The sequence below is a fragment of the Brachyhypopomus gauderio genome, chromosome 18, assembly GCF_052324685.1.
Source record: "Brachyhypopomus gauderio isolate BG-103 chromosome 18, BGAUD_0.2, whole genome shotgun sequence".
Taxonomy (NCBI): Eukaryota; Metazoa; Chordata; class Actinopteri; order Gymnotiformes; family Hypopomidae; genus Brachyhypopomus; species Brachyhypopomus gauderio.
In genome coordinates this window covers 14,912,475-14,938,835 of record NC_135228.1, presented here as the reverse complement: position 1 = coordinate 14,938,835, position 26,361 = coordinate 14,912,475, and the positions used below count along the sequence as shown (strand labels likewise).

General features: G+C 44.9%; 1 protein-coding gene across 16 annotated transcripts; it reads left to right on the top strand.

The window, feature by feature from the left end:
• The first annotated feature begins 449 nt into the window (after positions 1–449).
• mark2a (MAP/microtubule affinity-regulating kinase 2a) lies at positions 450–24,533 on the top strand. Of its 16 annotated transcripts, none has more exons than XM_076980176.1 (19): positions 450–637; positions 11,268–11,441; positions 12,469–12,522; positions 12,841–12,889; positions 13,157–13,222; positions 13,536–13,606; positions 13,716–13,772; positions 13,885–14,121; positions 14,356–14,475; positions 14,757–14,895; positions 15,184–15,296; positions 15,422–15,542; positions 15,643–15,788; positions 15,881–15,963; positions 17,658–17,789; positions 19,699–19,959; positions 20,528–20,554; positions 22,319–22,357; positions 23,116–24,533. In XM_076980176.1, the coding sequence occupies exons 2-19, from the start codon at positions 11,304–11,306 to the stop codon at positions 23,549–23,551; spliced, it is 2,289 nt and encodes a 762-aa protein (XP_076836291.1). In that variant the 5' UTR covers positions 450–637; positions 11,268–11,303; the 3' UTR covers positions 23,552–24,533. The 16 variants fall into 16 exon arrangements, with proteins under 16 accessions (XP_076836291.1, XP_076836281.1, XP_076836287.1 ...); XM_076980166.1 differs by lacking the exon at positions 450–637 and adding an exon at positions 1,090–2,368 and having other exon boundaries at positions 22,322–22,357; XM_076980174.1 differs by lacking the exon at positions 450–637 and adding an exon at positions 1,091–1,305.
• The last annotated feature ends 1,828 nt before the right edge of the window (positions 24,534–26,361 follow it).

The following is a 26,361-nucleotide window of genomic DNA, read 5'->3' as shown; positions in this document are numbered from 1 at the left end:
AATGTATAGACTAATGATATTCGTAATTTTTATGTCTTACTTTAACTTAGCCTCTGGTTTGTTTTCTCAGATCATACATAGGCTACGCTTTGTGTGTTTCAGCAGGAGACGGCCACCTGAAGCATACGAAGGTCAATACAGACGTAACTTTTTTGTCTTGTATAGTGACTTTTTACATTTGAACACTAGTGATATTTCTACAAATTAAAGTATTTTTAGAAACGAGAGAATGGTTTCTGGATTTTCCCCGTAGATGGCATAACAAATATTTTGACCTTAAAAATATTAAATCTAAGATAGGCAACTTTTTATATATCCTATGGATTTCATTTCCTTCAGAATTCCACGTATCAACAGATGGCAGCAAAGCATATTGCTACAATACGATCAAATAGCAACATTAAAAGGACAGTAACATAAATAACAGCATTAATAGTGATGGTCCAAGCGACCGAATAAGCTGGTCTTGGCCAGGCTACAGTGCTCGCATGCATAACAGAAGGAATTTCAATTTACTTTTTAGTCCAGTGTTGGTATACTGAGCTTACAAACTGAAGTACATTTGTACTGTAAAGGATTACATCAAGGAAAATTTTCTCAAGGAAAAATCAAGGAAAAATTTCAGTGAACAGAGACGGTAGGTAGCGTCACTAGTATTTTGCACAGAATTTAAGTTACTGCGATATGTATTTTAAATATTTTTTACAAATACATTAACCACTTAAGGGCTTATTAAGGATCATATTAGAGTGATCATCATAGATCGATCTTGATATGCATACATCCGTGGTATTATTCTGAAAAACGAAAAAGTATCTTAATTATTTTCTCCTTCCCGTTGATTTGCATGCTGATGTAATAAATATAATCAAGACTCTGAACTTGAGGGCGACCACTTAATGCTTAAGCATTACAATTTTCTGCACGAAACTGTAGAGCTAATAAAATGATCGAGGTCATACATGATATTTTAAAAAGCATTTGCAGGGAAGGAAGATCGTTAAGGGCATGCATGAATATATTTAGAGGAGGTTCACGTGTCTTTTATTTTAAAACAACACGACGCTGCGACCGGAAGTAAATCTCAAGGCTGTTTTCACATTACTCACTTGAACGCAAACAGTGGCGTCCGGGCGCTGCAGTGATATATGTGGCCGCCCAACACGACACCTCGCGTCTGCATACAGATTTAATTCGGCCCGCATCACGATTTACAACCTTCACATTTTGTCGAAACCTCTGGTTTAACGCTTCTTAAAATTCGTCACAGCTGGCAAAATTACAAAACACCAAGGAGCTCTTCAGGTCAGTCGGTCAGCTAACGACGTTAGTTAGCAGGTGGTTAAACGTTGGTGTGATTTTGAGGCAGCGCAGTCGGGGGTGCTGTGCCGATGAAGGCAACAGTATTACATCTGTGCCCGACGACTCTTAACTCGATAGCTCGCAGCTACTAATCACTCTCGACAAACCCGAGTTAACAGCAGCTGCCGCGGTGTGTAATGCTGAGGCGAACGTTACGCGTTTTCGTCCCAGCATCGCGGATGTCTGCTTTGCTTCGTTAAGACGGGAATCCTCGTTAGCTAGCCGGTTAGCTGGCTAACGTTGCTACCCTGGACTCTTCTTTTTGCACGGATAACTTTGCCTACTACTGCTTCGGCTGAGGAGGACGTGCCGTTACGTGCAGCGAACCAACATCTGCAGATCATTTACATTTCCATTTAACGTAAACCGGGACCCTCTGGACTTCCCATCTGGCCTAACTGAATCCCCGGACTCGATTTACACGCTCTTCCTATCTAGCGTGTTGGCTCGGCGGCGAGGAGAAACCCGTCTAACCCACTCCATTCTTTTAGCTACTTTTAGCTATTATTTTAGCGACTCATCCGTATTTTGCCAGTATTGACGGTACCGACGAGCCTTGTTTTTACTTCAGGGCTCCGTGAGTGATTGACGTGAGTTAGACGAGCTTGGTTAACTGGTCATGTTAGCCTGCTGGCTGTACAGACTAGTTTATCTGCGGGTGGTTGTCGCGGTTTAACGCCTGGCACACTGTAAACCAGCGGGAGAGTCATTCGTTGACTTCGACGTGGCCAGTGGACGTCCTCGCCCTTAAAACGCCGCAAAACCAGCTCGCTTCAGCTAACAAAGTATGACTTGACGAGCCGGGCTCGCCAGCCTTGCTGTACTCGGAGCTAGCTGGGTAGCTTAGCTGAAGGTTGTGCGGTGGACTTCGGACAGCTCGTACCCAACAACACCGATGACACATTTGACACATTGAGAGTAGTGAACTCATTCTCCCCACATTTGAAAGCCCAAAATGTCAACGCGGACACCAGTGCTACCGGTAATAGAGCACCCGACTAGCCAGGTAAGCGTTCAAGCTGGTTGAACGCGGCCGTTATTTTACTTCCTCGACCAGCTAGCTATGCTATGCTATGCTAGCTACGACGGTCCTGGCTCTCGCGAGCTCGTTGCTAAGCTAGCTGGCTAACTCCTTAGTTTCTGTTTCCAAACTCAAGTTTGTGCGCGCGCGCGTGCGTGTGTATTATTATACATTATCTATACAAATCTTTGGTTGTAAAGTTCTACCCTCATTGAATGTCATACATATTTACCAGCTAATTATTTCACAGCGTAGTTATTTTTTAATCGAAATTTATGCTTTACTGGACGTACTAGCTCAGATAAGAGCAAAGGTACTTTAAAATGTCTGATATCTGGCTGCCTATCAAGTTGGCTTGTTGCAAAGGGAGCTAGCTAGCCGTTCTTAGCTGCATGTGTGCTAGGTAGCTAATTATTTGAACTTGAATATACCACTGCACTTTATACTGAGTTTATTATAATCATTTCCCTGTCTAAACTAAGTTTTAGACAGATCTGATATAGATCTGGTATACTTTTATAGCAAGTATACGCTTCCTCTGTGTTAAATTGAAGAAGCATGATCTGTCACTACACTATTATACATTCAGCAAAACAAGGTTTATTGCTTATTAAATGTTTCTCTACCTGCATCTTCAGCTTGCAGGTAGTTGTCCAGAAAATGTTAAGCTTTTAAAATTTAGGCCTAAAAAGGTATATTTAGGCCATTTCTACCAATGCTTTGTGTTTTTCACACTTAAACAAAACACAAAAACAATTGGCAGACTTTACACATTGCAGTAGCACAAACTTGCACTGCTGACCTAAACATCTGGGTAGTGACTTCTACTGTCATTTTGCTGTGATGGATTACAGGGAAGCGATAGTGTTAATACTCGTAATTCTCGTAATCCTGCAAATTTTGGTGTTCCTTGATCAGATGTTCTCATTTAAAGGTAAAAGAAAGACCAGAGTTTCAAGTTATGAATCAGTTGGAATGAGCACAGAAGTGAAATGTTTGTGAACAGATTTTATATTCACAACACATCCATGTGCATTCCATGATTGCTGTGTAAATGTCACAATTATCACAATGTTAAATTTAAAATAGCAAATATAATAAGCCTACAGTTTTTTTGTTGAACTTGACCATCATAAGTGATTTGAAGTACTTTTGGTTTATGGCCTAAAGTAATTGAAGCTATTAATTAGTGTCTTTAAATGTATAACTCAAGGATACAAATCGGGCAAAGGTTTGTCCTGCAATGAGAACCGGGTGCTAGAAGCTGATTTTGAAAATGCTGAAAACGTTTTCACTTGTTTAAAATAATTTTGCATTAATTTGGTTTCACGCAATGTTAAAACTTTTACTTACTTTTATTGTTTTGTTTTCTGAAGCACTATTTCAAATGGCATGTCCACTTCTCTTTTACTAGTATCTAAACTAAGTCTTACTGATGGCAGCTTAAGTGAATTTATTGAATTGTTTTTTGAAAGAATACATTTAATCAATGTCAAGGTCAAATTCTTTGCAATATGTAGCAATTGGAAATGGGAGTTTCCAACTATAGATTGCATGCTGTTCAAATTAATTGTATTGAATCGCTTGCTAGTAAAGGCAGATATTCGTTACTGATTACTTGTTTATCCTTGTCATATGAATGAATAAAAGTAGCCGTTACAGTTTCAAAAAAAGAGATGTCCCTTTACAGGGCAGGTTTCAGCCCTGTCAGCACTGTAGATATTTGCAGAGTTGAGGTATGGTTACCATTCATGGATGTATTTTATTATGGATAGATTTTTTGAATGCTTCATTGAACAGAGTGTTTAGAATAATGAACTATTCATGTTTGTTGATTCGGTAGTTCACTTTCAGCTTTTGAAGTTTAAGTGTAATTCTTCCTGAACATTTATGTTAATAAAGCAGGTAAAAGCAGCCCAATCAGATTTTCCCCCCTTCATATGTGATGCAGGTTTTTCATATGGACAGCAGTGTGATCAGCTGAAATACACTGAGTCTTCAATTCTGAATTGGATCAGTTTCTTGTGTGGTACTAAAGTGTATGTTTCCCATATAAGGCAAAGCAGCTCTATCTGAACAGCTATATTGGTCAGTTCAACTTGACATTCGTCATAATTTTGCAGTCCCAGGAATGAAAGATGGATGATGACAGGGAGCCTTTCAGTGGTGGAATGGCTAGAGATTTTATTGCGTGCTACATTTTTATTACTTGACAACGGCCACCTGATCATATATATCTGACAAGCTTGTGCTATGTCAAGTTCCTAGTAGTCCAATTAGTGGGCAAGAAGAGATTTTGGAATAAATCTGTTCCTTTTTATTTGTGGCATATTTAATTTGATGTGTGCACAGCTGTCCTCCTGCAGATTAGCCTGAACATTTTCAGCTAGTGGCTGTTGACTCCATGTTGTTCATTTACCTCTGGATGAGTGTGCAGTGGAAATGTTCTTATTTTGCACGTGCTGGTCAGTTTAGAGGTCTGAGGTATTCAAAAAATATGTTGTGAACATCTTAACACTCACCAGATTTGGTCAGAAAATCTGATTCGGGCCCTTTCTGCCTGCGGTCCAGATCTACACCATTGTTATTAATGTCTAGCCGCCTTGTGCCTAGACGTACTTCCAGTCTCTGTCCAGACTTGTATTTCCAGTTAATCTTGTTGACCAAGAGCCAAGAAGTGTCAATGAAGGCTTATGTGTATTGTTGATGTTTACAGTGTCCTACAATGATTTTATTTTTTATTTTTTCAAAACATGAGTTCCTGAGATTTGTTAGAGTAGCTCATTTTCTTTTCTCGTTGTCAAGGAAGTCCAGTGTGATCACTGTCTCCATGATCTTTCCTTATGTACTTATCAGTACTAAAAATCTACTTTGTGTTTTAAAAAGCATTGAACGTTCTATACGTGGTTTATTGAGGTATTAGTTATGTGACTGACAGATTTCTTGAGGTTGAGCTAGGCATAGCTGTCATGCTGATATGCATGTCCTGCATGTGAAAAAAATTGTATATAATTATAACGTCACTATATTAGTGGTATTGCCTTGATAAGTGGTTATACCACCACTGACTAACACTACCATGCATTTTGTGCATCTCCGTATTCTTTCAGTGGTGGTTGTAATTTCTTAAAAGGAAAAAAAAGGTTTTCAATCACATAAAAGGATCCATTCGGGCTAAGTTGCGTAAAACCCGATCTTTGTGTGGGGTCTCTGCTCCCAACGGATGAAACCACATTGGTGTTGTGCTGAGGAGGAGGAGTCAGGGGGAGGGTTCAGCTGCCCTCTGTTTGTGTTCTGGCTGCTACTGCTCTGGTCTGAAAATAGCCATGGTGCGATATTAACACCCTTATAAATGACAAGCTGGCTTTCACATCTCTTTTATTTGCCCCTTTTGCTCATGCTAGTGTGTCCGTCCATGGACTGCCTTTTGGATCCAGACCCTAAAGAAGAGCCCCTCTTTACCTATGACCTTCTGTCCATAAACGTGATGTGTTTTCACTAGACCCGTATCATTCAGTAAGAAAGCTTTAGTCTTTGTAGATAATGAGTTATAACGAGCTGTCCATCTCCAATTTGGAGCGTTCGATTCAGCCGTTAGCCAAAATAATTAAGGACATAAGCCGTTCCGTCAGAGGGTCCTTGACTGTGGTCGTATATACTGGCCTGATCTGTTTGGAAAAGTGTATGAGAGACGAGGTGGTAGTATGGCTGAAGCGTGGGGGGGGGGGGGGGGGGGGGTGGCTGGGTAACTGTTTTGAGCCGTAGATCTCTATGGCAACAGGAAACTTCTGTGAGAGACACTGCTAAATGAAGGTGAAATTCAGCCCTTCAGATGCTGCTTTAACCCTTTAGTGTCCGAGTCACCACCCCCGACCTGTTGTGTATGGTCTTCATCAGGGTGCCCAAACCTTTTGGTCAGATATGCTGAGGGAAGGAGCTGTAAAATGTTAATAATTTCCATATTTAACAGTATTTTGTAATATAATGTTACTCACCGAGTGGAGTTCCTTCTCCTTTCCTTGTGTATTGAACTTTTCACTTACAATGTGATTCTAACGAATCGTATTGACTTGAATATTTGTGTAGAAGTTGCATATCGATTCATGGTCTATAGTGAGCCGAGTTGGACATGCATTAACCCACTGCTCCTTTGAGATAGGGAGAGAGTGGGTGGCTCTTGTGCCTGGCTACACCAGTGCCCCAGGGGGAATAAAGGAAATGTTGGAGCAAACTGGTTTTTCCAAGGAGACAGGTAGAGCTAGTTCATTTGTAGGTCATAAGAACTTTGCTATGCATGGGTGTCGTCGTTTATCCTGCACTAAGCCCGTAACGTTTCTCACTACCATGTTGCTTGAATGTCTTTAAGTGTAGCTTTATCTGTACAGTTGGCATTTTCATTTATTTATTTTTTTGCATTGGTGGTAATGGATGCCTGCACGCATGTGTAATGTGTATCTGTGTAGAGCCCAGGAGACAGTTCCAGCAGGTTAATGGTTGGCAGAAGTGATTGCATTAAATGTCTATTCCCTTTTCCTCCGAATGGGTGTGGCCCTGACAGAATTATGCTGCAATGATTCAAGCAGATGTGGTAGATAAACCTCTCTTTCATTTTGTTCTCTCCTTTACTCTGCTTCACTCGAAAAGCTGCTGAGTTTATCAGCTTTTAACCTGCTGGGAATGCATCTTTGAATCAGTTAAGGCTCACTGTATGTCTCAGTGGGCCTTCACAACCTCGTATGTGCATTACAGTAATTGAGAGAGTATTAGATGTTTTGGTAGGTGTCCAAAACCATTTCAACTTTTTAAACAACATCGAAATCAACTATTACCATTCTACACTAACATTGGGAATTTCAGTATTTCAAAGTCCAGGCCCTTTGGTTTATATATATATATATATATATATATATATATATATATATATATATATATATATATATATATATATATATATATATATATATATATATATATATATATTAGGGATGCACCGAAATGAAAATTCCTAGCCGAAACCGAAAATGAGGAAACCAAGGCCGAAAACCGAAACACCGAAATACATTATGCCAATTATTAGTAACATTGGATTTATGGCTAACCTCACTAAAATTAAGGCATTGCTATTCAAAGAATAAATCAACTACAAAATTTGATTTGAAAATATTTATTTTGCACTGACATTATAGTAATGCATATTATAAAATAAAATTAGTGGTGGGCCGTTAACGGCGATACCGCTGACAACGGCCGACCACTAATTAAATTAAACTCGCTTGCAGACCGTTTTTATCTGAGAGGATAAATATATGTATTTTATACGAGTTAAATTTAATTATAACTGACTGGCCTGAAAGATAAATATAAATTCTCTCATAAAAACGTGACGCGAGTTGCAACAACATTAAACAGCTCAGGTAAACACACTTCTGAGAAATGTCGTCTGCTCGGCAAAACATAACGGGGCTCAATGTGCTCTATTAGCCTACGAAATCCCTACGACAGAGAACGGCTGATCGTCTAAGGCAACGAGTTCCATAATTTTTGGTGTAATGTCCTTTTCCTTGGCGCCATCACTGGAAAACCTTTTTGCTAGCTTTATCCAAATAAGCGCGTGCAGGTGGCGATTTTTGCTTGCGTCATCACAGCACATTGTTTCGGCCGTGTTGTTTCGGTGATGAAAGTATTTCGGCCGAAAACCGAAAATGCAAATTTAAGCCATTTCGGCCGAAAATTTTCGGTGGCCGAATTTTCGGTGCATCCCTAAATATATATATATATATATATATATATATATATATATATATATATATATATATATATATATATATATATATGATATATATATTACACATACACCATCCCCATATCAGGTGAGATATAGTGGCCAACCCGTTATATGCCACAACCAGATTTTAATACCTTTTGGTTTAATTTCCTCTGACTTGACCTGCTAATTACACAGGTGGATTTGCTGATATGCAGGCTGGAAAACAGTAACTTGTTTTCCTTCTCAGCCTCCTCTCGGAAAGAGGCCAAATGCTCCAATTGGCCTCCATTGTTAGTCAATTTTTTTTAGTCTTTTTAGAAGACATTTACAGCTGCCTGTGGTTTCTAAAGTATGAAATTCAGTTGTGTTCCTCTTAGTAGTAGTGTCATTTAGGCTACATTTAGCCTAGCTGTTGCATTTACTTCCTCAAATTAAAGCACTTTATTTTGGACCTATAGAATATACAGTTCTGCCCATGCTCAAAAAAAAATTTGCACAGCCGCTCTAGAACATTGCCGTAAGTCTGCAGGCTTAAGTTGTCAGTGATACTACAAGCTCTTATGCACATATTGCAAGTAAAGGTTTGTCTGTCTTCAGTGCCTGTAAGAACTCTTTTGCTACTGTTATAGTACATCCATGCATATATATTTATTCATTTTGCTTGACACCAAATATTATTTCTTTTATTAATTGATTTTATCTCTTTATTACATAGTGTACTAGACAAACAATAGTAAGTATACACAGGATACAATGTCAAATATCCTTTACCAACTAGTTTCACATGAGGCCCAGCCCGCTCACCACATACCACAACATGGCAGGCTGTTCACAGGGGTCACCAGGTAGGCCCCTCCCTTTATCAGTACCAATCGAAACGCTCGGCTCTGACGTGCATGTACGTCTTGTGCAAATTGAGGTCTTATAGTGGAAACATAAGCCCAGCATGGTTTTCGGTTTTGTTGTGAGAATTTAGCTAGTTATTCTTAACTTCTCCTTTTGATAACATCAGAAAGAGGGAGGGTGTAAATTGTGGTCCATTTTTAAAAAATCTCTGGCAACCAGGGGCCCTTGTGTGGTGGAAGCACTAATGTAACATTAGCGTTGCCCTGTGCTCTCCCGGGCCTGTTAACTGGCGAGCGGCCGGGGCCGGCGCGGGCTCCTCGCCTCGTTCACTCCCACACACTTCCATTGTCTTTTTCCAGCTGTCTTGGCATGTCGGAGCCTGTCTGAAGTAGCCTCCCAGCAGAACCCTCTCCCCCTCGCTGCCAGTCCTCCAGACAAACCCAGACACGTTGCTTCCGCACTGCGATGGGGCTTTTGTGCCGTGTTGCCTTTATTTGCCCCCACCCCCTTTTTTTTATTACTGTACTTCCGTAAATGACCCCAACTTCCTGTTGTGCTGTAGTGTTTGGGGAAGCTGTTCCTCTTCACTGGGACCCCCAGAGAGGCTCGCATGTGTGTCCTATTTTAGGCCCGGCTCTTTTGGCCTCTGTAATCATTCTCTGGCTCATCCATTCAGGCTGTTCACCCACAGCGTTTTTGCTCTAAACTGCTACGCAGATCTGTAGCGATTAAGAACAGGTCTGTCTTCGCCTTCAGACGTAGACATTTTGGATATATTACGCGGAATGTCTTGTAGCCGAAATCGGAGGATTTGGCCATTTAAGACACCGTTTTACATTCACTGACGTAAGTGGCTACGGTGTGTTTGCTGTGAGAGAATGGTATGTTACACGGAGGGAGGGAGGCTAGCTGGCTATATGTATATGCGTCATGCGATGCTAGATTTCATGTCGTGTGGTTTTTTTGTGTTTTTTTTGTTTTTTTTTTTTTGCTGAGTGTTGATGACCAGAGCATTTCGCCGTGGTGAAAGTTGCTTCCTGTCCCACTAGTTAGACCCTTTTCACCCCTTCGGCGGTGCCCGCGTCCATTGGGTGAAGCGGCCGGTTCCCACGCCGCGTTGAACTTTGTGTACGCGGGCGATGGGGGTCGTGAGGTAGCTGAGCTGAAGGTCAGAGCCGCAGGATTGATGGCGGCGCTGCTGTCTGGCGGCAGGTCTTCAACACAGACGAGCTCACCGTGGGGGAGCAGCACTGCCAGTAAATACCTGCTGTCTGACTCTGCTTCACGCAGATATGCGGTGTCCTAATGTGCTAGGATCAGGTTCCCTCTATACCAAGGTGAAGCCAGCCAGCCATGATCACCCTGTGCTTACACGGGTGACGTTATTGGAAGCTTGGTGAATTTGGTTTTCAGCAGCAGTGCTCGGTTAGCTGCTGGTTTATTACTAGGGGGTTTGTGTATCTATTTATGTATTTATTTAACCTATCAGCTGTGCCCCGGTTCTCCGATTTGTTGTTTCGTTGTTGATGTAAAGAAAAGACGAAAGTCTGGAGCGTTTGGTTGGGTTGTGTGTTTGTGTTCACATGTTTTTACATGTTAGCAGTGGTCTTCAGGGTTGTGCAAGAAGTGACATTGTCAGACCGAAGTAGGTCCTGCTGTGAACCTTGTAAGGCAGAAAAGAAACCCTTCCCTTTGCAGTAAGCAAAGCACTTAATTACAGTGATCTGAGCACACGGGTAGACAAACGGAACAGCTCAGCACACAGGCAAACCTACTTCATGTTTCTAATCTAACTGTGCTTCAGATCTCTGTGAAGCCAAATACAGATGAAGGCAAGGAGAGCGTTAACATGTCTCATCAGCTTTGTGTGAAACGTTTCTCGCTACGCTTTATTCTGCGGCTTCCAGGGACGTGCGGCTGGCACAGAGTACGGGGGCCATAGCTGCCCGTGTAGAGACACCACTCAGACTGGCGTGTCAGATCCCCTCCTCCATCGTGCTGCGCCTCTCTCTCTCTCTCTCTCTCTCTCTCTCTCTCTCTCTCTCTCTCTCTCTCTCTCTCTCTCAAAACTTGCTGCTGTAGTTGAGCGAGCCTGGCAACAGTGCTATCCAGTGTTACATAAGCTCTTGGAGGGCATGTCGTTAACCAGTAAACCGCGAAGCGTTTTCCCTGCGGCGTTTGGCCGTTTCCTCGACAGCCCTTTGCGGAGCCGGCACGGAACCGAACGGGGAGAGGGCGAGCGCTGACCCGAGCTCATGTTCTGTTCCTCAGGCTCACTCCGACTCGAAGGCTGGGGGACGTTCCAACATGGCCCGTGGCCGCACCTCTCTGGCCACCACCGCCGACGAGCAGCCGCACATCGGCAATTACCGGCTGCTGAAGACGATCGGGAAGGGCAACTTTGCCAAGGTCAAACTGGCCCGCCACGTTCTCACGGGGAGAGAGGTGAGACTCCGTGCGTCTTGAGCGCTTTAACCGAAGGCAGGAGCCTAACTGCATTTCCCTATGCGTGAAAGTCGTTATCCATAAGCGAGCGGCCGTTGAGTGCGGGGGGGCTCTGGGTTTGATGCTGGTTTCTCGGGCGAAATGTGCAGGAATTCAGAAGTTTAAAGCGAGGTCCACATTTGTTGAGTTTCACTTGGTAAGCAGTAAGAGGAGGTGCGAGAGCCAACTCCTTGCTAATCAGTTCTGGGTGACGAGGCTTCAGAGAGAGCAGCGGTGATCGATTCCTTCCTTATTTACTGTGTTCTTAATGAGCCGTGAGGCAGGTCGGCCTCATTCCCTCCCAGCAGGCCGCACGGCTGGCAGTGCACAGTCACGATGGTGCACTCGTGTGCACGAGTTTCCACTCACTAGTCTGTGTGTGCGCGCGTGCGTGCATGGCTGAGCGGGCCATGTCGTTCGGCACTCTTAACATTCAGTTCCTGCCTGTTCTTGGTCCCCCTGTGCCTGCTAATGTGTGACTGCACAGTGTCCAACCCTGTGATAACACACCACGTGATGATGGAGGGTTGGGAGGATGGGAGAGAGAGCATGGAGAGAAACACGTGCCTGTGTGTGTGCGCGTAAACACATTCAGCTTGTGCGCCCCCCTGTAATCTCCATGCGGCATGGTGAATTGTTTCCTGATTACGTGAGATTGTGATCTGTGCTAGGACCAGTCAGAGCTGATGTCAGCCTGGAGTCTCGTGCCATTATTTCAGATCGTACCGTGTACCTTATAGCACTTAAGTTTAAAACAGGCTTTTATTCTTTGTCACCAATATGTGAAGGCTTTGGATTTTGCTGCTTTTAATAGCGAAATCAAGAGTTGCAGCATAGTATGTATATGATTTCCTAGGCCCATATATTCCATTTATCTACAGTTCTGCATGGTTATGTATTGAGGCACATCATATCTTGCTGATTGCATGAAACAAGGGTCTGCCATGTTGTTAAACTTTTATTTATTGTGTTTTACAATTTCACTTAGGTGGCTGTGAAAATCATAGATAAAACTCAGCTCAACTCATCCAGTCTTCAAAAGGTGAGGCGTTACCGTAGACTTTATTATCTTTGCACTGTTGAAGGTTGGGATGTGCATTCTGAGTTCTTGTTCGTTTTAGAACATGATCAATCTTGAAGGACTCGTGTAGATGTCCATGTCTCCATTGCTTGTTGTTAGGACAGAAGTGAGTCTTTTATTCTGCTCAAGACCTGAAAGGCAGCTAATTACAGGAAGTCAGTCAAGTGCTTCCTGGGTTGGGTTGGATCTAAGGGTGGATTCCTCGGCCGGTTCTCAGACGTGAACATATCATGTGTATCTGCTACATATCAAGCATTGAATTGTGTCTCTTGTTTCCAGCTATTTCGGGAAGTGAGGATCATGAAGCTGTTGAATCACCCAAATATTGGTGAGCTTCCCCTACAAGACAAATCGCCTCAAGTCATCAAGCCTGAATTTCTGGCTTTGTGTTTTGGCTGTGCCTACGTTTTTTTCTCTTCCACGTAATTATACTTCAGTGTCAACCTTTTGCTCTCTTTTTTTTTATTTGCACAGTAGATCATGTAAACAGCTCAAATGAACAGAGCTCATGAAGTTCCTGAGGTGTGGCGGGATTGTTTTTTTTTATTGACCTGGATGTTTGTATTTGTTTTCTCTTCCCTTTCTGTCTATGTAGTGAAATTATTTGAAGTGATAGAAACAGAGAAGACCCTCTACCTGGTCATGGAGTACGCCAGTGGAGGTTAGAGCTCCCCCTCCACTCTTCCTCCGTCCCTACATTACCTGTCCATGGTGTCATGGTGGAACAACACCGTGTTCATCAGCAGAGATGGACCCTTCCTGTCCTCTTTTACACATGTAGTCTGTGCTGAAAGTTCCTAGTTCCTGTGTTGGCAGCAGCCACCGTTTCTGGGCGGGGGGGATCTCCACGTGGTGCTCCGTTGTCTCTGGCACGCCGTCTGCTTCCATACTGTCCATGACACGCCGTCTACGTCGAGCTTTTGTCCACCTCTGACCGTAACGCTCTCAACTCTGTCTTGCTCCTCCGCTTGTAGGAGAGGTATTTGATTACCTCGTCGCTCATGGCAGGATGAAAGAGAAAGAAGCCAGAGCTAAATTCAGACAGGTAAGTCTTTGTTTGGTCTGTGTGCCCTCTCAGACTCTGCTCATGTACTTTGGATGATCGGTATTTGGCTGCGTTGTCCGCATCACCTTCCTGTCGCTTCTCTTGGCAGATTGTGTCAGCAGTGCAATACTGTCACCAGAAGTGCATCGTTCATCGAGATCTTAAGGTGAGCGTTGGCCCACGCCCTTTAATGTCCAGGTCTCTGTTGCCGAGCATGCGGTGGTCCGTTCACTTCACTTTCAGGCTAACGACGATGGCCCAATGTTCTTTGTTCCCAGGCTGAGAACCTGCTCCTGGATGCCGACATGAACATAAAGATCGCGGATTTCGGCTTCAGCAACGAGTTCACTCTGGGCAGCAAGCTGGACACGTTCTGCGGCAGCCCGCCCTACGCAGCACCCGAGCTCTTCCAGGGCAAGAAGTACGACGGGCCGGAGGTGGACGTGTGGAGCCTGGGGGTTATCCTGTACACGCTGGTCAGCGGCTCACTGCCCTTCGACGGACAGAACCTAAAGGTGAGAAGGAACGTGGACCACTGACCTTGGAGCACTGGTCATGGTTTAGTGCCAGCCGTTGTCTAAACCACCTGGTCCTGCCTTCACAAATCCTAGATTTGGCAAGGTCGGGTGTTTGATGGATCTCCACAAATAGGTGACTACTACTTTAGGGGAAGAGCCTTATTCTTGTTCCTGGGCCGGAGTTCAGCACACAATTCTTACTGGGCGGTGATTTTATATTTGTGTTCACAGGAGCTGCGTGAACGTGTTCTAAGGGGGAAATACAGAATACCCTTCTACATGTCCACAGACTGTGAGAACTTACTGAAGAAGTTCCTCATTCTCAACCCAACCAAGAGAGGCAGCCTTGAGGTTGGTTCTTACACCTCCACTGTGCTCCACTGGTTTAATCTGCATGCCTGTGCGCTAGCACTTATCTCAATGACCAATTTCAATTTATAGCTTATGCTGTAGTCTCTCTCTCCTCACGTTCAGGGTTTTCAGAAACTACTTTAGCCCATCAATGTTCTTGTCCAGTATGCTCTCACTTTAGACCGTCACTGCCGCACTGGGAGAGAGCTCCTCCCACCTAGCCTCCGCTACAGGGCTAACCTATCTGTGGCCTCCCTCTGTCGCTCTCTGGTTATGTCCAGCAGCAGATCATGAAGGACCGCTGGATGAACGTGGGCTATGAAGAGGAGGAACTGATGCCCTACATCGAGCCCCAGCCTGACTACAAGGACCCCAAGAGGACAGGTCAGCACCCCAGCAGTGCAGGGGTTTGGAAGAGAGGTGGGGCAGACGTCTGATGCCATGGGCCTGGGGACCTGCGGTGATGGGAGAGGGTTGGTGAAAAGAAAGGTGGTGCTTTTGGTAATTGGATGGTGCCATAAAATCCGATGGGAGATGGTCTATGAATTAAAGCGACTCCCTTTGCCTTGGTGATGGCTCGTTTGCTTGTGCTTCTATAACACTGTCTCCTGACTAATACCTCACTGTTTACATCCTTCACTTGTATAATTTTTCTCTAATAATGTATTTAGATGTTTGGTTTTGACTGTAACCTACCTGTTCCTCTAGACATTATGCTGCAGATGGGATACTCTCAAGATGAGATACACGATTCCCTCATTAACCAGAAGTATGATGAGGTCATGGCAACGTACCTATTACTGGACTACAGGAATTCGGAGGTATGCAAATATGGACCGTCGTGCAAGAAATATGTCTGTGGTGGAATCCTAAGCTAAAAGTCCCCTAGAGAACAAGGTCCTGTGTACAGCTCCTGTCCATATTAACGCTGGCTTTTCTCCGTTAGCTGGACGAGCTCTCGATAAAGCCCCGCTCCAACGTCGACTTCCCGAACAACGCCCCGTCGCCCGCTCACAAGGTCCAGCGCAATCCCTCCAGTCAGAAACCCCGCAGACCCACAGACCAAAGTAGGGCCCCTGCAGCCTGCAACACGCTCTCTCTCTGCAGCCGTTCGGCGACTCTTTCGTGATTCCGCTCACCCACATTCTGCCGTGTTTTGTCTGATAGGTTCATCTGCCTCCTCCAAGCGCTCTCAAGGGGACAGTAAGCACATCGGGGACGACTACGGGAGGAAAAGCTCCAGCAGCTCCGCTAAAGTTCCCCCCAGCCCCATGGCCCCGGCCGACCGCAAGAAAACCCCCACCCCCTCCACCGTGAGACCACAGCTGCTGCAGTACAGCTCACCACCGCGTAGCCACATGTTTGTGTGGGCGTGTGACTAATTGCTCCTCTCCATGCTGTACAGAACAGCATACTCTCTGGTACGAGTCGAAGAAGCTCCCCGGGTCCGGAGAGAACCACTCTTGGTGTGCAGAATGGCAAAGACAGGTATACCCACAACTTGTGCTAAAGGACATCGCACACATGCATAATCGACGGTGCTAGGCGTGTTCACCCACACGGAGGGTCTTCGAGGAAAAATTCCTGACCTTGTGCAGCAGTACGTTGCACGGGCTCCCAGACCTTACAGTTAGCGTGTACGTGTGGACTGCAATGGAGCAGCGAGTCTGGCTGCCCCAGGGCCAGTAGGGCACGCGTGATGCTGCTGCCTTCGACCCAGCCTGCTGCACCTGCCTCTACTCCACCGCTGTAGAGCACTTGAGATGCTGAGATTCAAGGCTCTCGTACACCATTTTATAACAATAGCCCAGTCAGTGCTATCAAAAACTGCTTCGTAGAAGCAAACATGGTACACGTAATATCATAAATGAGTGCTTGATTTTAGAAATTGTACTTCTTTTTTTGCGCATGCATTTTATAGTGAAATCGGGGACATTTTGGATCTCCTCACACCCAACACAGTTCAGTACTTTAACAGTCTGGCCATCGTCTGCCAGGACTGCTTGTATTTGATACATGCAGTGACTCACTTGTTTCAGTGGATGAGGGAACCAGCCAGTTATGTGTAAATGAGACTAGTGTGAACCTAATGGGCTTCCTGTCTCTCAGCATAGCCTCACTTCCTGTAAAGCGGTCAAGAGTTCTGTGGAGGCGTGCACCCCGAATACCCGACTCTCGTACAGGGATTACTTCACCTCTCCTCGCTGTACCCAGCATTAAAAGGCGGCTCTGCTGAGAGGCACAGACGCCGGCGCTCTCCAGTGGCCGCGGAAGAACGCTGAACTGGAGGAAACTCCGTCCTGCGTGGGCGTTCTCGCGTGGCGGACCGGTGGAGTGGCTTACTGCCGATTCGATCGCTCCCCGGCCCTTCCCCACGTCTCCCAAGCGTCTCGCATGCACGCTTGTTTGTTTGTTTGTTTGTTTTTGATTTTGTAGTCTGATGCCTGTCCCACTGATTCTAAAGGAACACGTTGAGGAAGATGCCTTTGATAGGAGCTCATAGCCAGGATGTGTTGCAACAGACCTGCTGCGTTTTCCTTTCGACAAGCACTCTGCCTGCACACGACCAGCACGCTGGCACAGAGCACACGGCGAATGTGCCAACACACACACTTCCATTAGTACACACACGGTCTGCTCTTAGTCGAGTGCTTTTATATTTTGCAGCCTGTAGGTTTCACCTCTTCTAAGCTTCCTGTTGCTTTTCATATGCAAATCGTGTGTTCCATGCCAACGTCGCACCAGGGATTTCATCATCCTGTTGAACCGATTAACCTTTTAAATTAATAACGTGCCTTATATAAGACGGTATACATTCTGTGCAGTGTTCCGATTCATTCTATTACAGCTTTGCATCTAATGTATTTGCTTTGCTGAAATAATGCAAGTTTGTCTTAATTTTATTCCAATTATCATGAATTTCATGTCAGCAACCATAATGGGATTTTGTGAAGATGAGCTTGCATTATAACCTCCGGTCAACTCATCGTAGTTTGCTTGCTTGTTGTTTATGTTCTGTTTTTTAGTGTGTTTGCTGTGATAGTGTCTCCCCCCACCCCATAAGCACCTCCTCCTCCAGCTCTCTCTAACCTGTCCTCACTCCCCCCTCCCCGGGCCACTCCCCTGTGTGGGAGGGGTTTGGAGGACGGGGCTGTTGTGGATGTGTCTTCCCCCTTCCCCAGCTTGAGCACCCCAGGTTCCCGCACCTCTACCGCATCGGCAGCTGCTGTCCTAACCTCCCGTTCCCGCCACCACAAGTCCATGTCCTCCTCGGCCCACCCCAACCCCCCCGACCTCCACGCACAGCGGGCCAGGCAAGTGTTGTCAGCAGGGCCCACGCCCGGGCGGGCCAAGGACCGAGCGCAGAACCGGCGACGGTGCCACTGCCGCTCTGGACGGGGAGAGAAGACGCTGGAGTCTTTGGATTAGGAACTTGAGCTATGAGGGTTATTCAGTGTGGCGTGTTGAGCTCACAGTGCTAGGCTCTTATCAAAGGTTGACCTCTCCGTTCGCCTTTTGTTTAGTGCCGTGAGACGTAGGTCGTGGTAGCCGAGGTGTCCCAGCAGGCAGAGATGAAGTTACCTCAGACAGTCCTGGTCAGCCCCTGTAGCTTCTGTCATGGAGACACAACTTGCTCCTTATAGACTCAACACCCCGTTCCTTGTATCACAAAATGCATGTTGCATTTTCCCCCGTCCCAGCCGAACGGCGTCGATCCTCCACCGTGCCCACGCTGACGTGCTCCTTAAGCTCCTCCCACCCCAACCCGGCTGGACGTGGCACTTTTACACTGTCCTAGATCTTGCTCGCAATGATTAACGGTAGTTCAGCGCTGTTCTCAGATCAGCGTAAAAGCCCCATTGTTCTCCTGGCCCTACCTGCCTGTGGTGTCGTATGCATGCACCTCACCTCGCTGTAGCTCTCAGCTGCTCTGCTCCCTCATCACCGCCCGCACGCCCGTCGTTCCCGTACACACCAGATGTTTCTGACGCCGTCCTCACTTTAAGAGCTGCACGTCCTAACCTACCCAAATCTGTTGGGCTGCACTGCGTCCCCAACAGACCCAGTTCCATTTTATCATGCCTAAACGCCTGAGCACCGTTACACTTATGCATGCAGACCGCCCGCTTTTCTCTAATCCATCCAAACGGGCACCTTGAATTAATTAAGCAAACCAGTAAGACAGTGTGGGTCTTATCACTAAAATGCATGTATACTACATTACAAGGCATATATAACAAAAACTGCATAAGGGAGTCTGTTGATAAAAGAACGTCAGCGTTGTTGTGCATGGACATGGTAAGTGAAGACCATGGCTAACACACCACACGAGTCTAGCACACCGTGCAGGTACTCGGCACCCCTGGATTACCCTTTATTCTGTGACCCAGTCTGGCCCACACTGCAGGCATGCCTTTAACACTAGGGTTATTCATTTTTACATGGAACCCAAATAGGCGTTTAGATACGGCTCCTACTGGAGGAAAAACAGGGATTGTTAAATAAAGACCGTTTTTAATCTGTGGGAGTGGGCGGATTAAGGGATTAAGCAGGACTGTGGCAGGGATGCGCTTTGTGTTGATTGCTAGCAGTAACCATGTCCTGTGCAATGAGGTGACTTTATGCTGCCTTGATAAATGGGAGGGGCCTCACCGAATGAAACCTCTGAAATGTTTACATGCGTTTGCTCCGTTGCGGTGCTCTTCCCCACATACTGACGCTCCCGTAGAGGAGACTTTGGTTCCCTTCAGTAGCTCACGTGTTTACTGTGTGAGACGGGCTTCTCCGTTCTGTCAAGTCCAACAGAAGGAACCAGCTGAACCTCAGCCAGATCTTAGATTCTCTCTTTAAATCAGAGTAGGAGTCTAGTCTATAGAAACATGTATAGGCTGTTTAAAAGGGGGTGAAGGCCAGTTTACTGGTATTTTTCTATTAACCGAAGATTTAAGCTGTTTTAAATTAAAATTGGAATCGCCACCGGCAACATGGAGCATGCACAATCTTTTAATGAAACTGACTTTTTTGCTAAGTATTCGTTGGTGCCCTCCTTGGTTTATCAAGGCAGTATAAATGGTATATTTTATGACATTTTTTAATATAAATATTTCAACTACATGGACCATTTGCTTGTCTACCAGACTGTAGTTATATAACATAAGTGTCATGTTCTAATGTTTTGTCTACTTTTTTTTTTTTTTTTTACCAAAAAATCTCCGAATTCAGCACCGGCCAACAAAGAGTGCCAGTGGTGTCTCCCTCAACACAGAACATAAGCAGCTCCACGGTAACGGACCGCACCAACTTCCCCAGAGGGGTGGCAACCAGAAGCACTTTCCATGCTGGCCAGCAAAGAGCCACACGAGACCAGCACGCCTCAGCTTACAATGGGCCGCCAGCCTCTCCCTCTCTCTCCCATGGGAACAGCCAGGCCCGCCGGACTGGTACAGGGATCTTCAGTAAATTTACCTCCAAATTTGTACGCAGGTGAGTTAAAAAATCGGGGAGGGGGGTCTTTAGTAGTTTCGCCCAGAATTAGACAAGTTCACACCTAGTTTACATTGTGCAGCTATACAAAGGAAACGCGAGCAACATTTGGAGCAGCAGAGATATCTGTGTGTATGATCAGCTCCCTCTGTAATGAAGGGCCAATAGAGCCGGCACTGGTTTCAGTGTGAGGCGCGTCACAGAGGACCGGTCCACGAACGTTGCAACGAAATCCCATTTTAATCTCATTGATCTTCTAATGAAGCCTTTTAAGTATTTGGTGTTTTATTCCCCTGTTCCTCACTGGGCTTGCGTAACTGCTGTCCTCGTCATGTCCTCAGCGTGACCATAATTGTGTCCTGTGTCCTCCAGCACATACCCAAGTGCCGTTTGCACGTCTCGGCCTGCCGCTGTGCAGGCTCTGCTGTCACTAACCCGCTTCCCTCCACAGGTCACCCGGCAGCGTTTGCTCTCTGTGCTTTAATAGATTTGCTATATTTTCTCCACGCATTTGAGAACATACTTTCCCCCCCTTTCTTCTTCCCAACTTTTTTTTTTTTTCTTATAGAAATCTCTCATTCAGATTCCCCAGAAGGTAGGCAATAACTCCATCCTCGAGTCATCCCAAAGACATTGTTTTTTCCTCTTCCTTCTGTGGTCTTTTGTGTCTCGGCCCAAGGGGGTTTTTTGTTTCGTTTTGGTCAACATTTGCTGTACATCTCTCCATGGATTTGCCTTGTACTAAAGCCCTGTGTTCGTCATCCACCTCACACCTTATTCCCCCCCCCCCCCCTTTGGTGAGCTGCTCCGATGCCTCACATCTCATCCCCTGCCTCTCCTTTTGTCTGGGCCATTGGGCTCTGGTCGGTGTCTCTTTGTGCCTTGGACCTCGTAAATGGTTCCTCCCCTGTGCCGTAGTCTGTGCTGTATTCATGCAACTCTTCTACAATGCAGTTAAGTAGCTACGCTGCAATGGACTCCTCAAGGTCACAGATGCGATACCAGTACGCTCTAAAACCTGAGAAACCTGACAAACCTAACCTTTAAGTGCCATTTCCTGGCAGGTTTGTAATGAAGCTAATGGCAGAGTGAAACTGAAGTAATTCCGAAAACACTAAACCAGTCACAACTCTGAATCCACTGCAGGTTTCATTTGATAAAGACTTGACAGAATGTTTCTTGAACTTTCATATTTTAGACATACAGTAATTTAATAAGTGTATAATTTAGATCTGTCAGGTGAACGCACACAGGCTGGCAGGGCGTGTACAGGGTGTCGGCTCCGTCTGAATGCCAGGGCTTTCAAAGACGAGCGTTTCCCTTCTTTCTTTCTGTGTGTGGTCTTGTTACTCAAATATTCCGATGGCTGTACTAAACCACCTGTTGGGTGCTGGTGTGGTGTTTTTAGTCTGAGGGAGGCTCGGCCTGAGTGTGTTCCACCTCTGAGTCCGTACACACACACACACACACACACATCTCACTGCAGTCTCTTATGCACTGCTTGTAGGAAAGACGTGTAGGGAAAATCAGTTGTACTACACATTATTAACATGCTAGTTTGTGTTTTTGTTTAAATGGAAGAAACAACATGGGTGTGCAGGTATGCAGACATAGTGGATTACTAGCATAGACATTTCAAAGTGTGACCCCTTGTGGTCAAGTATTAGTGTTCAGATTATTATATTGCCAAGCGGTTTTTAAAGTATTAATGAATTCCCGTATAGTCACATTATATATTCACAACTTTTATAGCGTCATGACTTATGAAATGTATTTAGCTGTTGGTTATAACCTGCAGCATACACTGTCCTGGCCAGATATCTAAGGATAGACCGCTTCTCTGTGCACAAGGGCGAACGTGTGTCCACGTGCAGGTGTGAGAGTAAGTAACGGACTACGTGTTAATCCCTGAGGGTGTCCGTGTTGGAGAAGCAGTTTCACAGCGAGGTGGTGGAGGGACTATAAGCCAGTACTTTCTGACTACAATTTCCTACTTTCTTGGCATTTAGGTATGAGGACAAACGGAAGGGACAGAGTCCTCTTAATATTTGTGTAAATTCACTGTCCTTTCAGTGTCTCTGTAAACTGCACATCTGAATAGTAAACAAAATCAAATTTAATACAGCTTAACTGTCAACATTTGTGCCACAGCAGTGGTTTCTTCAGTGAAATTTTATAACCTATGATTCATGTATGAATGTTGTTCATTGGAGTTAATATTCTAAAGATTTTTTGTATTCCTGAATGTAGAAAGCTGGACATGTTCACAGGTAGTGATTAAAATGATAGTGTTGTAATTGGCCAGCGCAAAGAACATGACCAAAGCGAAGAGACTAAACTTGTGCCGATTTTCTTTGAGGAGTCCATATGAGGGAGAGGGGCGAGATGAGGCCAGCAGGTGAGGACATGAACTCAGTAATAATCAGTGCTGTAAAAAACATTTAACACAATCAGTACGTTGGATGTGATTAATCAGAGATGTTTATTTAGTCTTGAGAATTATTATTCTCAAAGTTATTAATGATTAATGTTATTAATGAAATTTGACCTAACCCCAGTTTAAATGGGAAGAATTTGACAAGCCTTTGTCTTCTGTAGACTCAAGTCTGTTGGAACCATAGATTTAAAGCCTCTTCCAGTTTTCATACTTAACTGTTGCACTGATTTCAATTAATTAATACTATTTGACTAGTAGTAGTACAGCAGTAATAGTAAATGTAGGTGTGTCAAGTTACCATTTCATATATCTATGTACATGTATTCTGTAGCTATTTTAAAGAATGCTAGAGGACACCTACTTGGGTTTGACTGCATTGTAGTTCTGCATCATAATGTTGCATTATGTGGGTCCCCCCCCCCCCCCCCCCCCCCCTTGTCCCCCTCGTCCCCCCCACCACCTCCCAGAGTGTTATTTTAAAGCATTAGCCATATTCCCTTATGAGAGAATTAAGCCTACATTTTTGTGTGCTATACCCTAATGAAGGTGATGGTGTTTTATAGCCTGTGCTTGCTCAGTTCAGCCCCATGCTTTACAAGTGTGTCACGGCCTTGCTTATGAAAGTCATCAGTAGTCTCTGATTCAGTTTTGATATCACTGCGCCTTTTCCTCCATTTGTTCACTTTTCCCTGTTTGTTTCCTCGTCAACTCCACCCAAGACCCATGTTGAGCACTACAGACAAGATGGAGAAAGGTACCCAGGGTTCGGCAGGTGACGAGAACAGGGACTCCGTGTCTTCCTCCTCCCCCGTGTCCAGCACTCCCTCGTCCACCCAGTCCACGAAGGACACCAAGCCACGCTCGCTGCGTTTCACGTGGAGCATGAAGACCACCTCGTCCATGGAGCCCAACGAGATGATGAAGGAGATCCGTAAGGTGCTGGACTCCAACAGCTGCGAGTACGAGCTGCGCGAGCGCTTCATGCTCCTCTGCATGTCGGGGACGCCGTCTCACGACGACTTCGTCCAATGGGAGATGGAGGTGTGCAAGCTGCCCCGCCTCTCCCTCAACGGCGTGCGCTTCAAACGCATCTCGGGCACGTCCATCGCCTTCAAGAACATCGCCTCCAAGATCGCCAACGAGCTAAAGCTGTGAGCGCGTTTGACCCGTGAAGGCGGACGGGATCAAACTGTGGATGGCATGGGGCCTGCGGCTGAGAGGTAGGGTGTAAAGAGACTTGGACCTTGCGTGGAGCGGCGGATAAAGGGGCAACCTCAGAGACGGAGGCAACGGAGAGGTTAAAGACTATAAACGACAGCGCTGGGACAGGTCGGTGGGGGAGGTTTGTGTGTATAGACCTTTTAAGGGCCTTCTTTATTTTTGGTGGAAGGTGTTTCGTATCTTGGTTTGGGTTTTCTGTCCCCACATCGTCCCCCACCTACTTTCTGTTGTCCTCTTTTATTTGTGGTGATTTTTGTTTGTTCCCAGTTTTGTAGTTTTTCATGACCCTCCATCATTTTGTTATAGTGATGGAGGAAGGACGTTGATGTAATTAATGAACTGAAAACTGTTTGCTGATTGGTTCTTATTCTTCAAACTCAAACCAGCTACTGTCTCAACACGCTGTAATCCCCCCACCCCACCCGCCATGTTACTTGATTCTCTTAATTTCAGTTCCAGGTTGATGAGCAGAGAGAGATTGGTGGTTTGACACACTGAATGTACAACATAATTAGTGATGGGTATCTGAGACTCGAGTGCTATGCACATTCAATAGAGCCATAGTTGAATTTAAATATTTTCATGTTCTGATTGGTTCTATTCTCTACCCCACAGTAAAGTCTACATCACAGTAATGTGTCGTATCCCATCTGAAATGAAAGTGCAGACTTGAATCCTCAGTGCTCTGGAGGTGAATAACCTCTCTGCACTCTAAGCCCAAACAATTAGTTTTTTTCTTTTCCTGCTGCAGGGGTCGTATATCAGAAACTAATTAAGGGCCAGTTAAATAATTATTGGTGGATTGTAGTGTAATTAAGAGTTGCTGGTTGGTTTCAATGTACTGCACTGGAATAAGTCTGTGTTTTGTTGCCTTTCTCTGGAGAAGATATTATAAGAATAAAAAAGATGGATGATTTGTTGTTGTCTTTCCTATTGGGCAGGGATGGTAATATCCCCTGTGGTTTCATAGTATCAGAAAACCACCACGGTCATTACATATTAAATACAGTTGTGATCAAATTTATTCAACCCCCACTGAAATAAAGTGTTTTGGCCAGTTTGACATTGATTTTGATCATTTCAGTCATCTTATTTACAATTATATCAAAGAGGCACTTATAAATTAGACAAACATAACATAATATTTATGATGGAATAACCACAAATGTCTTTACTGTGCTCACATCATTATCAGTTTTATTCAACCCCCTAGTGACATTATTTTTTAGTACTTAGTACAACATCCTTTTCCAGTTATGACAGCTTTCAAGCGTGAAGCATAGCTTGACACAAGTGTCTTGCAGCGACCTATGGGTATCTTAGCCCATTCTTCATGGGCAAAAGCCTCCAGTTCAGTCACATTCTTAGGCTTGCGCACTGCAACTGCCTTCTTTAGGTCCCACCAGAGGTTCTCAATTGGATTTAAGTCTGGTGATTGCGATGGCCACTCTAGAATGTTCCAGCCTTTCATGTTCAACCATGCTCTAGTGGACTTGGATGTGTGCTTCGGATCATTGTCCTGTTGGAAGGTCCAACGTCTCCCAAGCCGCAGGTTTGTGACTGACTCCATCACATTTTCCTCCAAGATCTCCTGGTACTGAAGGGAATTCATGGTACCCTGCACACGTTGAAGCTTTCCTGTACCTTTAGAAGCAAAACAGCCCCAAAGCATAATTGACCCCCCGCCATGCTTCACAGTAGGCAAGGTGTTCTTTTGTTCATAAGCCTGGTTCTTCCTTCTCCAAACATAGCGCTGGTCCATTGTCCCAAACAGTTCTAATTTAGTTTCATCTGACCACAGTACACTGTCCCAAAACCTTTGTGGCTTGTCCACAGGACTTTTGGCATACTGCAGTCGACTTTTCTTGTTCTTTGGAGTCAGCAAGGGGGTGCGTCTGGGCGTTCTGGCATGGAGGTCTTCGTTATGCAGTGCGTGCCTTATTGTCTGAGCTGAAACTTCAGTGCCCACATCTGACAGGTCTTTTTTCAGTTCCTTAGCAGTCACGCGGGGATTTTTCTCCACATTACGCTTCAGGTAGCGCACAGCAGTCGCGGTCAGGATCTTCTTTCTGCCACGACCAGGTAACGTTTCCACTGTGCCCTTTAACTTGAACTTGCGAATGATACTTCCGATAGTGTCTCTTGGAATATTTAACAACTTCGCAATCTTTTTATATCCATTGCCATTCTTGTGAAGAGCAATAACCTCTTCTCTTGTCTTCTGGGACCATTCTCTTGCCTTCACCATGCTTGGAAACACACCAGTAGATGTCTAGAAGGAGCTGAGTATCACAGTCCTTTTAAATCTGCCTAATTGGTGCTTATCATGCTTGATTGCTGCTCGTTGACATCCACAGATGTTTTCAATACCTGATGGAAAACAATGGAATGAACCTCTGTTCTTAGGAGTGGTAGTCGTAAAGGGGTTGAATAATTGTGTCAATGAAGAAATCACAAAAAGGCCATTTAATACTTTGACAAAAAAAATTGATGCTATCTTAGTTGCATTTAGTTCTTTAACAAGTCCTTGTAAGATTTCATTATGAACACAATTACAAATGTGCACTGAATTCCATAAAACCCTTCGCAGCATTGGGGGTTGAATAAATTTGATCACAACTGTACATCAATTTAATTCTCGGCATAACTTTTGAGAGGGCAACACGGGCAGCGTGGGCAAATATGTCTTATTCAAGGAGACCCAAACCTTTTAAATTTTGGATTTGATATTTGAGGTGGAGTAC

What these genes read in the sequence shown, in the direction of transcription:
- mark2a (XM_076980164.1), top strand. Translation starts at nt 2,318, where the DNA reads ATGTCAACGCGGACACCAGTGCTACCGGTAATAGAGCACCCGACTAGC. An exon ending in AAACCCCCACCCCCTCCACC is followed by an intron (nt 15,789 to 15,880) that starts GTGAGACCACAG and finishes CATGCTGTACAG; the next exon opens with AACAGCATACTCTCTGGTAC. An exon ending in TCATTCAGATTCCCCAGAAG is followed by an intron (nt 20,555 to 22,318) that starts GTAGGCAATAAC and finishes ATTTTCTTTGAG; the next exon opens with GAGTCCATATGAGGGAGAGG.